This window comes from Oryctolagus cuniculus, chromosome 13 (genome assembly GCF_051225735.1).
Source record: "Oryctolagus cuniculus isolate XC-2025 breed Fujian yellow rabbit chromosome 13, ASM5122573v1, whole genome shotgun sequence".
In the NCBI taxonomy this organism is placed as follows: Eukaryota; Metazoa; Chordata; class Mammalia; order Lagomorpha; family Leporidae; genus Oryctolagus; species Oryctolagus cuniculus.
The window spans coordinates 79,499,808-79,515,290 of NC_142879.1; the positions used below are offsets into that span (position 1 = coordinate 79,499,808).

At 39.2% G+C, this 15,483-nt stretch overlaps 1 protein-coding gene across 3 annotated transcripts in view; it reads left to right on the forward strand.

Annotated features, from left to right (window-relative positions):
• NET1 (neuroepithelial cell transforming 1) overlaps positions 1-15,483 on the forward strand; it is a 58,494-nt gene that overhangs the window by 28,446 nt on the left and 14,565 nt on the right. For all 3 annotated transcript variants that reach the window (XM_002721685.6, XM_089312385.1, XM_070055811.2), the window contains one exon: positions 1,655-1,714. In XM_002721685.6, coding sequence (XP_002721731.3) covers positions 1,655-1,714 — 60 coding nt within the window. The remainder of the gene's footprint in view (positions 1-1,654; positions 1,715-15,483) is intronic.

Sequence of the window (15,483 nt, forward strand, 5' to 3'; positions counted from 1 at the left end):
ATATTGTTAGTTCTTGTTTTGGATTATCTTAGTATCTTTTAGCTGAATTTGAAATGGTATATTATAATTTTTGCTCTGCCTCTTTAAGCATTTCTTTCTGGTATGCTTTCATTCTCTACTGCAAATGTGAGAAACCTCTTTTCCACATAGGCCATTGGGATATTTATAACATTCATGGGCCATAATTTTGTAATTATCAACTTAAAAATTATCAAATTAAAAATAGATTTATCGAATTTTGAGTCCTACCTGGTGGGGCCAGACCAAATGATTCCGTGGGCCTTATATAGCCTGCAGGCCAGCCACTCTCCACCCCTACCCTAATGGAGTGGTATTCTGTCCTTTATCCTCTTTTTTCTTAGAGTGATTTTTATATAGGATTTGACTTTGATAATTTTCTATTCTTTTTTTTCTCAACTTCTTTTTAAAGATTTATTTATTTATTTGAAAGCATTACAGAGAGAGAGAGAGACACACACACACACACACACCTTCCATCTGCTTGTTCACTCTCCAGATGGCCACAATAGCCTGGGCAGGGGTTGGGCCTGGGCCTGGACCTGGATCCAGGAGCTTCTTCCAGGTCCCTGATGTGGGCGCAGGGGCCCAAGCACCTGGGCCATCTTCCACTGCTTTTCCCAGGCCATTAGCAGGGAGCTGGATCAGAAGTGGAACAGCCAGAACATGAAACTATATGGGATGCCAATATGGAATGCAACTGCTTTACCCACCATGCCACAACGATGGTCCCTTTCCTCAACTGTTATAAGGAGGCTTGGTTCAAATAACTTCTTATCTCACAGAGTTCCCTCTGTTGTTTTCATGGTATCTTGCTTTCTGAGACCTCTTAGCTCTGATACTTGCCCCACTTCTACCTGGACTTGGGCATTTTGTTTTTCCTTATTGACCTTTTCCTGATTAATTTTGTTTTGATTCCCATTTTTTTTCCTCCTGTGTAATCCCAGGAACTGGAAGAGAGCCCTGGTTGGTCATTTTTAAGAGATCACTAGACTAGGCTGTGTCACAAATAATCTGAAAGGCTATTTTGAAATGAAGAATATTGAAATATTACTTAAGGGTGCATATTCAGTATTCATTAAGACCCAGAAATGGTAAATATGACAGTTTGGCTCTTATTGGTGCCAGAAGGGATGAATGATTATGGTCAAGTACTCCAGCATTGTGGATGTTCATCTAAAAAATCCTGGAGCTTAGTTAATAAATTCTGCTTCGGGCAACAAATCTGAGCCATGAAAAAAAGATATTTTCTTTTCAAGTGAACACCCCTACCCTTCCAAGAGGATAAATAATATGTGTTCCTTTTTTAAAAAATATATTGCTTTTCTGGATAAAACATATTTTGCTTTTTATCTAACAAGTACAGACAGCCTTGGACTTACCTAAAAGTTCTGTTCTGAAAATCTTTATATAAGTAAGTTTTAATAGAGTAGACTCACAACACAGCAGAAGATGACTAGTGGGGGTTAGGAGGACTGTGTAGAGTATATGTGAATGTCTCTCATCAAAATAATTTTCTTGTGAGTGCAGCCAAAGGGTTAACTTTTTAAAAGTGGTTTTTCTAGTTGTATAGACCCTTCTTGAATGGGGTAATATACGTTCCTTCTATGTGAGAATGAATCTTTTTTTCTTACAGAAAAGAAAACGGAGAGATAAAGATGATGATGTTGTCAGCCTTAGCAGCCTGGATCTGAAGGTAAACCTTACTGCTTTGTTAAAGTAAAGCACTTTAAAATATGCAGGTAGCATTTTATTTCTGTACTGTAAAAAATAAAAATATTGGTCAGGTTGCTGGGGATTGCTTCTTTCATTGCAAAATTGAATAATTTTGGCTCATAGAGACCATCTTTTTGCTGCTCTTCTTCTGTGTTGGTCCAACAAGAGGAAGACCACTTTCAGAACAGTGTCAGGCCATAACTAGTGATCACAAACACAAATACCTAACAAGGCAGGCCCACAATATATTAAGAAAAGGAAGTAGTCTAGAGAGTGGTGACCATGAGAGCTCCATGCCTCTCCTGAAAGAGGCAACACTACAGCATTCCAGCCCATTGTGGTGCACATAGGACTGTCAAAATCTGGATTTTTATGTGAAATCTCTTGATCTTTAAATGTTGAATCAGGTTTTTCTAAAGAGAGCCATGCAGGGGTTTTCTTAATTTATTTTATGCTACAAAGACATTCTACTCCACATTCTCTATTTTCTTGTGATAGTTTTAAACGGTGCTCATGATTGCACTCTTTTTTTTTTTTTTAAGATTTTATTTATTTATTTAAGAGGTAGAGTTACAGACGGAGAGAGGGAGAGACAGAGAGAAAGATCTTCCATCGAGCTTCTTCTGGGTCTCCCACATGGGTGCAGGGGCCCAAGGACTTGGGCCATCTAGAAGATGCTTTCCCAGGCCATAGCAGAGAGCTAAATCTGAAGAGAAGCAGCCGGGACTAGACCAGCGCCCATATGGGATGCCAGCACTGCAAGTGGAGGATTAACCTACTGCGCCACAGTGCCAGGCCCTGTATTTTTCGTTGAGGAGGCCAGGATAGCCTTTACAGCTACCTAACTCTGGAGCTCCCTCTTCTGTTGTGTTCACATGTTATTTTTTATAAAAATTCACTTACTTAGGAAAGCAGAGTGACAGAGAGAAACAGATCTTTTATTTACTAGTTTGTTCCCCAAATGCCCACAGTGGGCAAGGCTGGGCCATGGTGAAACCAGGAGCTGGGAATTCCATCCAGCTGTCCTATGTGGGTGGCCAGAACACAAGTGCTTGGGCCATCATCCACTGGATCCCAAGTACAGAGTAGCCGAGATTCAAGCCAGGTATCCCAAGCAGGCAGATTAACCTGCTGCACCACAATAACCACCCTATAAGTGTTTGGTTTTGTTTGTTTGTTTGTTTGTTTTTTCCTTAAAAAAACAGCCTTGGGGCTGGAGCTGTGGCATAGCTGGTAGAAGCCACCACTGCAGTGCCAGCATCTTATATGGGCGCCGGTTGGAGTCCCAGCTGCTCCACTTCTGATCCAGCTCTCTCCTATGGCCTGGGAAAGCAGTAGAAGATGGCCCAAGTCCTTGGGCCCCTGCACCCGTGTGGGAGACCTGGAAGAAACTCCTGGCTCCTGGCTTTGGATCAGCAGAGCTCTGGCCATTGTAGCCAACTGGGGAGTGAACCAGTGGATGCAAGACCTCTCTCTCTCTCTGCCTCTCCTTTTCTCTGTGTAACTCTGACTTTCAAATAAATACATCCTAAAAAAAAAATAACCTTATACCTTCCATATAATATCATACATTGATTCAATTTACAGTTGATTTTTCTGAAATGTAGTCCTTCCATATATTGAGAAAAAATTGTTAATGATGGCTTAGTATAGTGTCTAGATTAGAGTAAGATTGCAGTTAGATTAGAGTTGCAGAAATTAAAGAACATTCCTAAGCTTCCATCTTTAGCAATCTTTTAATAATATTTCTCTGAAGAACTCATTTGTTCATAGGATCAGGTGTGTATAACTGCTGATTCCCTAATCTATGCTTTTAAGCTGTATCATAGTCCTGATTTTCCATTTCATCCGTTTACAGCCTTGTGCTAGCCTTCTTGCCTGTAGCCTTTTCATGACACCATACTAGTGTTTCTTTACAATTGGGTTTTCTTAGTATTTTGCTTTAATTCTTTTGGTGGCTAATCATTGCTTGTAGGTTAAAATCCAAATACCTATTGTAACCCATTTATGATTGCCCCTCTACTCCGTTCCTCCATTGTTTTTCTCTTATCATATATCCTTTCTACTCCTTGAATATCCATATTTCTTTTCTTTACTTGGCTGGTGCCTACTTACCTGCACTCAAACATTATCTCCAGAAATCCTTCCCAGAGTTTATTCTTCTCCCGCTACTTCATCCTCCACTAATCTGGCCCCATATGTCTTCAAAGAACATCTAGTTTTTGTTCTTATTTTCTAAAGCTGAAAGATGATTACTCTGTATAGCCAGAACTGAAAACCAGGGTATGCATTCTTTTTTTTTTTTTTTAAGATTTATTTTATTTATTTGGAAGACAGAGTTACAGAGAGAGGTAGAGACAGACAGAGATCTTCCATCTGCTGGTTCACTCCCTAGATGGCCACAACAGCCAGAGCTGCGCCAATCCAAAGCCAGGAGCTTCTTCCTGGTCTCCCACGTGGATGCAGGGGCCCAAGGACTTGGGCCATCTTCCACTGCTTTTCCCAGGCCATAGCAGAGAGCTGGATCAGAAGAGGAGCAGCCAGGACTAGAACTGGCATCCATATGAGATGCCAGTGCTTCAGGTGAGGGCATTAACCCGCTGCACCACAGCGCCGGCCACAAGTGCATACATCCTTAAAGTTATTTCTCCCTGCATTGAAACACCTTGAAAACATATTGTCAGTTCCCTCTGCCCCCTATTTCTTGCTTGGCTTTACATCTAAATAAAATAATTATTATGTAATATTTAGATATAATCAGTTTATATGATTATTTGATGCCAATAGGAACTTTATTTCCCTCTGTCTTTCAGTAACCTAGCCACATGACCTGAGCTATAACAGCTGCTAAGTAAATATTGATGAATGAATGATTGTAGATCAAATGAATGTAGGTCTGATGTAATGTGATCATTGTATTATGTATTTTGACTTTGGATATGACTTATACTAAGAATTTAATGCTGATATTAATTGAATTTACATGTTATATATCATTGGCTGTTTTGTCTTGGAGTTGTGATCGCTTATCATATTTTTCTAATATTTTACCAGGCCTTCTTACTATTGAATTAAATATAAAATTATTCATTTTTAAAAGAACATTTTTTAAGGTGCTTCAGCTATGTATGTTAGCAGCCAGGAGCCTTGCCTTTTTCTAATGTGAAATAATACTAGATGAGTAATACAAAATTACATTTTCATGAATCAGGTTTGTATAAAAATGTGAATCCTGATGGTGTTCAAAGAACAGAATACTTCAAAAAAATGAGGTTTCACCTCATGCCTGTTAGAGTGACCCTCATACAGAAATCAACAAAAACAAATGCTGGAGAGGATGTAGGGAAAAGGGCACCCTAACCCACTATTGGTGGGAATGTAAACTGGAAAAGCCACTACGGAAAACAGTATGGAAATACCTCAAAAATCTGAATATGGACCTACCATGTGACCCAGCCATCCCACTCCTGGAAATTACCCAAGGGAAATGAAATCAGTAAACAGAAGTGCTATCTGCAGCTCCATGTTTATTGTAGCTCAGTTCACAATAGCTAAGACATGGAAGCAACCTAAATGCCCATCAACCGAAGACTGGATAAAGAAATTGTGGGATATGTCCACTATGGAATACTACACAGCAATAAAAAAGAATGAGATTTAGTCATTTGCAACAAAATGGGGCAAGCTGGAAAACCTTATACTTAATGAAATAACCAGTCCCAAAGAGACAAATACCATATGTTTTCCCTGACTTGGGAGAATTAATAGCACTCCTAAAATGAAAGCTATAGAAGCGAAATTGACACTTTTAGAATCAATGACTTGAATAGTCCTTGACCGGACTGAGTGACAGTTTATCATTGTTACTTTTTATTTTGTATATCCTTTTTGTTTTGTTTTGTTTTGTTTTGTTTTCTCTGTTTGCTTTCTTTCTTTTCTCTTCTTCCTGCTGTATGCTGAATTCTATGTACATAGTTAATCATACGTATTTTAAGTCCAATGGAAAAGATCTCAATTAAAAATGAGAGGGGAAATAAGAGATGGAGGAGGTAGTCTATAACTGTAAAGCAGTATAGTTCTGCATACAGTCCTTCAGATGTACTTCTAAGGGTACATCCTAAGAACTTGTCATGAGACTCCAAACCCCTAAAAATCGGTGGTATAAATGCCATCTTAACTGTTAAAATGATCATATTAAATGTTAAAGTCAACATATAGATAGTTTTAAGTATAAAAGTGATCATGTAAATAACATCAAGTGCCTGGTAATAATAATAGAATTTAAAAAGAAGGAAAGTCCAATATGGGAAGCAGTCCACACAGCAGACTCCTAGAATGACATTCGCTGTAAATAACACTCTGACCTCAGAATCAACCCTTAAGGCTTCCTGGTCTGGCTGAAGGCCTGTGACAGCATTTCAGGCATAGAAAGCCCAGACTCTGTTGCAAAAAATATCCTACATGGAAGATCTCTGTGAGACCTCAGTGGAAAGAAAGGACCTTCAAAGAAGGATATACTCTTCTCTGAAGGGAGGAGAGAACATCCACTTTGCTTATGGCCACCAAATACCAATGGAGTCTATGGTCACAAAAAGCTTCTATAGCCTTGGCAGCCCACGGCAAGAGCCTCACATAATCACTGACGTCATAAATAGGCATATTAATTGTTAAAACAACGAGAAGTCACTGTTCACTTACTCCCCATATAGGATCTCTGTCCCTAATGAGTTGTATTATGAGAATTGGCTGCAAATTTTGTTCCCAAACTGTACTCTATATGGGGTATGTGTATGTGTGCGTGACTGCAAACTGTTGAAATCTGCTTAACATGGAGTTGGTCCTCTGTATATAAAATCAAACTAAAATGAACTATAATGAGGAAGGAGATGGGAGAGGGAGAGGGAAGTGGGATGGGAGTTGAGAGGGGAGGGTGGGTATGGGGGAAAGAACCACTGTATTCCTAAAGTTGTATCTATGAAAAAGTGCATTCATTAAATAAAAACTTTAAAAAAAGAAAAAGAAAAGAATACTTTGGGGCCGGCGCTGTGGCTCACTTGGTTAATCCCCTGCCTGTGGTGCTGGCATCCCATATGGGTGCTGGGTTCTAGTCCTGGTTGCTCCTCTTCCAGTCCAGCTCTGCTGTGGCCCGGGAAGGCAGTGGAGGATGGCCCAGGTGCTTGGGCCCCTACACCCACATGGGAGACCAGGAGGAAGCACCTGGCTCCTGGCTTCGGATCAGCGTAGCGCCAGCCGTAGCGGCCATTTGGGGGATGAACACAAAGGAAGGAAGACCTTTCTCTCTCTCTCTCTCTCTCTCTCACTGTCTGTCAAATATAAATAAATAAATAAATAGGGGCCGGCACTGTGGCTCAGTGAGTTAACGCCCAGGCCTAAAGCGCCAGCATCCCATATGCGCCCCGGTTCTAGTCCCGGCTGCTCCTCTTCTGATCCAGCTCTCTGCTATGTCCTGGGAAAACAGTAGAAGATGGCCAAGTCCTTGGGCCCCTGTACCCACATGGGAGACCCAGAAGAAGCTCCTGGCTCCTGGCTTCGGATCGACAGCTCCAGCCGTTGCGGCCAATTGGGGAGTGAACCATCAGATAGAAGACCTCTCTCTCTCTGCCTCTCCTCTATCTGTGTAACTCTGACTTTCAAATAAATAAATAAATCTTAAAAAAAAATACTTCAAACAATGTTGTCAAATAGGTGAATCTTTAGTTCTTTTGAATGTACAGATTTGGAGATCTTAGTTTTCTTAAAAGTTAGACGGTATATTGGGGGTTAATATTTTCAGTACTGAAATGTTAGCAATTTTGAGATTAAACATAATACTAAATTATGTACTCTATTCCTAATAAAGTAATGTATAAATGATAAGTGACTCTAAAAATTGTTATTATTTAAAATTACAGTAGTGGTTTTGTAGTTTCTGATTTAACACTCCAAATATCACTTTTGAGAAATAACCTTCTTAGAAGCATGACAGGGAATTTGTAATTTTCCTAGGCAAAGAGTTGAATAGTTTAAACCTAGTTGACATACTACACTTGGTGACATAACCAGTGAATAAGCCCAACCTAGTGATACCCACTGCATTTTAATGTAACTATGATCTCTGCTGGTTGCCATATAAAGGAATCCAATATTATTTCTCTGTGACATAGGACCAGAAAATCAAGCCAATTGCTGATGCAGGTGATAAAAGTAAAGAGAAACTGAAGATAGATAAAATGATAGTTCTCTGCCAAAAATATAAAAGCTGAATATATCAGTTATCCCTGGTAATGCTGGTTCACTCCCCAAATGGTCACAAAGGCCGGATCTGGGTTGATCTGAAGCCAGGAGCTTCTTCTGGATCACCCACGTGAGTGTAGGAGCCCAAGCACTTGGGTCGTCTTCCACTGCTTTCTTAGGCCATTAAGCAGGGAGCTGGATCAGAAGTGGAGCAGCTGGAACTCGAATCACCACCCATATGGGATGCCGGCTCCACAGGCAGAGGCTTCACCTGCTACGCCACAGCACCGGCCCTAAAACTGTTTATCCTTAAGCTTAATCTTTCATAAACTGTTATATACATAAGTATTTGTGACTGCTTTTTTCTTTACAAAAATTTAAAACAGTGTTTTAAAAGGTCACTTGAGTTTATATCTTGCTTATAAGAGCTACCTAATTCTTAGTTGCTATATAGTATACCATAGCAGTAAAGTATTTTAATCTATTTAACTAGTCCTTTAACAATTGCCACTTAGTAAATTTCCAGTTTTTTTCACATTAAAAATAATGCTACAGTACATCTTCTCCTTCCACACAAGGAAGAACCATTTTTATGTCTGATATAGATATAGGGTTGAATGTTTTACCTTTGCTGATACTATCTATTTGCTGTCTAAAAAGTTTGACACTGCTCCATCAGTTTATGATAATCAGCTTATCCCTACAGTCTTGTCAAGTCTGTATTTGGGGTGTGTGCGTGTGTATGAGACAGAGAACTATTAGAATAGACAGACAGAGGGACCGGCGCCCTGGCTCACTTGGTTAATCCTCCACCTGTGGTGCCAGCATCCCATATGGGCGCCGGGTTCTAGTCCTGGTTCCTTCTCTTCCAGTCCAGCTCTCTGCTGTGGCCCAGGAGGGCAGTGGAGGATGGCCCAAGTGCTTGGGCCTCTGCACCCACATGGGAGACCAGGAAGAAGCACCTGGCTACTGGCTTTGGATCTGCACAGCGCCAGCCGTAGCAGCCATTTGGGGGGTGAACCAACAGAAGGAAGACCTTTCTCTCTGTCTCTCTCTCTCTCTCACTGTCTATAACTCTACCTGTTTAAAAAAAAATAGAAAATCAGTAATGAAATGGAAAACTTAAACTTAGACCAAATGAACCTAATAAACAGAAACAGAACCTCCACCCAACAACAACAGAATATATGTTTTTCTCAAGGATAGGCCATATGCAAAACAAGTCTTAATAATTTGGAAAAGATTGAAATCATAACCAACTTTTTCCAATCACAGAATCAGTTTCCATTCTAGTTTCTTGTTGAAACTAGAAAGCAATAGCAAAAGGAAAACTAGAAAATACAAATGTATATAGAAATTAAGCAACGCATTGTTAAAGGCCCACTAGGTCAAAGGGAAACTAGCTAAATCAACATGAAAACAGAGGATACCAAAATGTATATGGTGCAACAAAAGCCGTGCTGAGAGAGAAATTTATTGCTGTAAATATCTACAATAGGAAGAGTGATCTCCAAACAATAACCTTTAAGGAGCTAGAAAAAGAAAAGCAACCTAACCCAAAACTAGCAGAGGGAAGGAAATAATAAAGATTAGAGTGGAGATAAATAAAATATAGAATTAAAAAAATCAGTGAAAACAAAATATGGTTCTTTGAAAGATTAGCAAAATTAACACTGTAGGTAGCTTGAGTGAGAAAATGAGTCAAATTACTAAATGAGAAATGAAAGTGGGGATGTAACTGCCATGTATACAGCAATAAAGAGAGTTGTAAAAAAAATACTGTAAATAACTGTATACCAACAAATTGGATAACTAGCAGCAAGCTACCAAGACTAAATTAGAAAAAGAAAAAAAATCTGAATAGATCCGTAACTAGTTAAAAAGATTGGCTCCATAGACAAAGCCGACCCACAAATCAAAGTCCTAAATGAGATGGCTTTACTGGTGAATTTCACCAAACATTTCAAGAATAACAGTAGTCTTCTCAGACTCTCCCAAAAATTGAGAGAAAAGGAATGCTTAGTAACTCCTCTTCAGACGAGTATTACCCTGGTATCAAAGCCAGACAAAGGTGCTACAAGAAAATGGTAGTATTGTGAAAATCCTCAACAAAGTACTAGCAAAGTGGATTTGGCAGCATTCTAACAGCATTATACACTATGACCAAGTAGGATTCCATCAGGAGTGCAAAGATGATTTAACATATCAGCAGAATGAAAGTAGGAAACCAAATGGTCATCTCAACTGATGCAAAAAAAGAAAGCATATAACAAAATTCACCCTCTAGTGATAACACTTGGCAAACCCAGACTAGAAGAAAACAACTTACCAGATAAATAAATAGAATATTTTTCAGCCTTAAGAAGGAAAGACATTCTGATAATGTCACAACATGATCAATCCTGAAGACATAGTAAAGGAAATAAGCCACATACACATGCACACAAAAGCCAAATACTTTCTTTTTTTTTTTTTTTTTTTTTTTTTTTTAATTTTTGACAGGCAGAGTGGACAGTGAGAGAGAGAGACAGAGAGAGAAAGGTCTTCCTTTGCCGTTGGTTCACCCTCCAATGGCCGCCGCTACAGCCGGCGCACCGCGCTGACCCGATGGCAGGAGCCAGGATCCAGGTGCTTTTCCTGGTCTCCCATGGGGTGCAGGGCCCAAGCACCTGGGCCATCCTCCACTGCACTCCCTGGCCATAGCAGAGAGCTGGCCTGGAAGAGGGGCAACCGGGACAGAATCCGGTGCCCCAACCGGGACTAGAACCCGGTGTGCCGGCGCCGCAAGGTGGAGGATTAGCCTATTGAGCCACGGCGCCGGCTTCTTTTTTTTTTTTTAACTTTTATTTAATGAATATAAATTTCCAAAGTACAGCTTATGGATTACAATGACTTCCCCCACCCCCATAACTTCCCTCCCACCCACAACCCTCCCCTTTCCCTCTCCCTCTCCCCTTCCATTCAGATCAAGATTCATTTTCAATTCTCTTTATATACAGAAGATCAGTTTAGCATATATTAATTAAAGATTTCAACAGTTTGCACCTACATAGAAACACAAAGTGAAAAATACTGTTTGAGTCTTAGTTATAGCATTAAATCACAATGTACAGCACATTAAGGACAGCGATCCTACATGAGGAGTAAGTGCACAGTGACTCCTGTTGTTGATTTATAGTTCTTCCTAATCATAATTAATTTTTGTCTGAATTGATGACTTTTTTTCTCAAAGCAGATGCTTAGTAAAGCTTGGCGACACTGAAATTTTTCATCCAAATGATTTTTTAAAGCTCAGATTCACATATAACTTCATTACCATCTAGTCCAAATATAACTGTCTATTTGTTTTTAACTTATTACTAAATATTTTGGACTGCAGTTTCTCAAAAATTCCATTTTACGATCATTACTTCCCTTTTATTAGGATTTTCAATTCTAACTTATATTTAGTGAATTACATGGTAGATATTTGTAATCTTGAACTCTGGAGTTTTTAAATGGAACATAGTTTTTCTGTATTTAGAAAAAAAATCCTCAAAATATTTCCTGTGAACTGTGGAATCTTTTTCATGTACTTGCACGATTTTTAAATATGTTAAGCTTAGTAATACAAAACATGAAGGCATTACAAAGGCCAAAAATACAAAGTATAATGTCATCCATATTGTACTACAGATTAAAAGATGGTTCAAGTATTCATATATATGATGTTCTTTAAGACATAATTACAGCTGGCGCTGCAGCTCCCTAGGCTTATCCTCCGCCTTGCGGCGCCGGCACACCGGGTTCTAGTCCCGGTCGGGGTGCCGGATTCTGTCCCGGTTGCCCCTCTTCCAGGCCAGCTCTCTGCTGTGGCCAGGGAGTGCAGTGGAGGATGGCCCAGGTGCTTGGGCCCTGCACCCCATGGGAGACCAGGAGAAGTACCTGGCTCCTGCCATCGGATCAGCGCTGTGCGCTGGCCACAGCGCGCCGGTCTTGGCGGCCACTGGGGGGTAAACCAACGGCAAAGGAAGACCTTTCTCTCTTACTGTCCACTCTGCCTGTCCAAAAAAAAAAAAAAAAAAGACATAATTACAAAGTTAAAAACAGGTTGACAGTTGCATTTCACAATACTACCTGTAGAGGGAAGCAGAGAACTGCTTTCCATTTAAAAGAAGGAAAATGAAACAGATAACAGTACTATTTCTATAAAGAAAGGAAACAGTGTTATCTTTCTTTATACATTATTCATATTTTAGGGAAAACATCATTAAATATTCAATTTAAGCAGAAGAGAAGCTATAACTAAACCTGGGCTTTGGTAACCAGTAATTTTATCAAAAACTTTATGCCTTTCATTAAACTGCATATTTTTAAATTTGAGTTTTTAAGTTTATGAGTTCTCTGTTTTTTTTTTAAGAGTTATTTATTTATTTGAAAGAGTTACAAACAGGGAGAGGGAGAGTCAGAGAGAAAGGTCTACCATCCTCTGGGTCACTCCCCAGATGGCCACAGCAGCCGGAGCTGGGCTGATCGCAAGCCAGGAGCTAAGAGCTGCTTCCAGGTCTCCCAAGCATGTGCAGGGGCCCAAGCACTTGCACCATCTTTCACCACTTTCCTAGGCCACAGCAGAGAACTGGATCGGAAGAGGAGTGGCCAGGAGCTTCTTCTGGGTCTCACACATGTGCCATGTGTATTTTATTTTATTTTGTAGTTTCTACAAAGCAAAGGCACTTAACTAACCTGAGCCTCAGTTACACCATTTGTAGAAAGTAGTATAACTACTACCATTGGTGGAGGGAAGGATTTCAGAAGGGAATGTCATAATGTTCTTAGAATTGTATCTATGGGCTGTATTGAATCTGTTAAAAACTAATTAAAAATTTAAATAAATAAGTAAAATTTTAAAAAGAAATGCTTAATTTTACTTCCATATTTTATACTTGCTATTAATAACACAATTAAGTATTACCATTGATTGAAATAGGATCTCTTCTAAACTTAACAACTGGAACTATTATCTTTTTGCCTGCACTGCACCTCATCATACAAATGCTATAGGCAACCAATCTCTTAACTTTGTTTATGGTTTTTTTATCCATAAAATGTTGGCAATTACTTAGTGAACATTAGCCTGGGACTCTGGAAACTTAAGTTGGAAACAGCTCTCCACTGGCTTACTGCATTTCAACACTTACTGAGCACTTGATATGTTCTAGAATATGTGCTAGAGGATTTACGTTTAGTATCTCATATGGATTATCTGGAAGGTATGTTGTAATAGAAGTTAGAAGACCAGATTCAAATCCTTACTCAACCACTCATTAACTAGGCACCTTTGGACACTTTTCTTAAACTTTCTGAGTCCTGGTTTCCTCCATCTTTAAAATAGAAATAACAAATACTTCATAGAATTGATTGAATAAGAAAACACGCATAAAGCTGTTGCACAGAGTAGGGCCTTAAATTTTTCTTCTGTTTTTCACTACTGTCCTTCAGTTTCCCCCTGAGAAAACTGAGAGGATGGGTTTATGATCTTGGAGGACGTTTTAGCCATCTGGTTTTATGGAACTCTGCTAAAAGACCCAAGGTCTCCCAGAGTACTAATTGAATACCCATGTGTTCACATGTTCATTGATCCTTTTTTTTTTTTTAAGTGCTATCTGCAGTTGTCTAACTTGTATTTGGACCACAAACATACACAATAAAAATTAAACTAAAATTTTTAATGCTGGTAAATTGGAATTTTTGTGCCTGTAACAGTCACCACTGGGCCGTATTTGTTCTTATAGACCTTCTATTTTTACATATAACAACCTCTAGCTTTATCTTTCTGATCCCTAACTACAGAAGGGGAATGAGAGATACCTTTCCTCCTTATCTTGGCTTTACTTCTGTCAGAGGTAAACATAGTAAACATGGAAAAACATAGTTTTGAAAAAGAAATCAAGTAAGAGGCCCAAGGAGAACTTCTTAGCAGCTTCTTTCTTAACTCTTACTGCTTATAATCTTTTATTCCCTTACAAAACTACATGACCATAAAGTATTGACCTCACACTATTTTTAAGCAGATGAAGCTAACTGAACTAGACAATTGAGGCCTGGCATAGGCTGTTCTTATTAGCTGTGAGGACATAAACAAATCAGTGTTCTTACCTATAAAATCGGGGATCTGGAGTCCACAATCTCTAGGTGCTTCCACTGTAATGCTGTATAGAAATATGTCGTACAGTCATCTGCTCTTACGGCAAAACACTTCACACATTTTTTCTAGGTGTAGAGAATAATATAGAAGAGATAATAAAATATAATCAGCCTCCATTGCTTTAAAGAAATTTCAAAGCAGAAAGACAAGTTATTAGCATCATCCCATATATAAAGCATTTTTGAGGCTACAGAAGGGCAGCAGTAGTCCTTCCTGCAGTAAGTAGCACTGTCCTGCAAACCTTAGTAAGTTATTTTTATCGATTATTTGCCATTAGAAATAGCCTATAACCATTACTTATTATTTTCTAGACACTCTTCACAATTTACCTCTGTGTATATTCTACTGAACTAGCACATTGGAGATCCACAGTAAAATTTGTAATCACTAGGGTGAGCTTTTGGCATAGCAGTTAAGATGCTTCTTGGGACCCTCACATCCCGTATTAGAGTACATGGGTTTGAGTCCCAGCTCTGCTTTTGATTGCAACTTCCTGCTGGTGCACACCCCCAGGAGGCAGCAGGTGATGGTCTTAGAACTTGAATCCTTGCCATCCACCTGGGAAACCTAGATTGAGTTTCCAGTTCCTGCCTTCACCCTGACCCTGCCCTAGCTGTTGCAGGAATTGGGAAGTAACCCAAAAGACAGAATGGAAGCTTTTGCTGGCTCGCTCTCTCGTTCTCTCTCCTTTCAAATAAAAGAAAAAGAAATTTTAAAAATTTAGATTGTAATCATTATAGATCTTTTTTCTTACCCTCTTTACTATAATTAAAACTTCTCTTGATTTCTTGCTTTCTTTCCTTCTGACTATTCCTTTTTTTTTACCCTTGGGATTCTCTACAGCTATGTCCTTAGATCCTGTCTTTTTGTCCAGATCTTTCCCAGGAATCTCATTCGCTCTCAAAGCTTCAGTTGTAATCTCTGTTTGACTGTCCTGTCTAAATCTACCCTCACTTTTTTCCAAGGCCTTGTCCACATTTCCAGCTACTACCTAAATGCTTTCAACTCAGAATCAATACATCTAAAATGAAACTTCTGAAAAAAAAAAAATTCCTCCTCATTTCTTTATTTGTATTAACAGTTCTCGCTTCGATTTTTAAAATGTTAGGCATCTTTGACTTCTTGCGTATATTCTTTTTTTTTCCCACTACCCTGTACCTTAGCAGTGTTCTCAATACCTGATTGTGATTTATGCCTGTTCCCAGTCATCTTTCATCCATCTTTAACAGTAGCCATATATCTTATTTTAGTGTACCTTTCATTATCTCTCTTTTCTGCTCCATCTGTCTACCCATAGCCCGCAACCTTACAGTGTGGGTTCACTCCCTTAT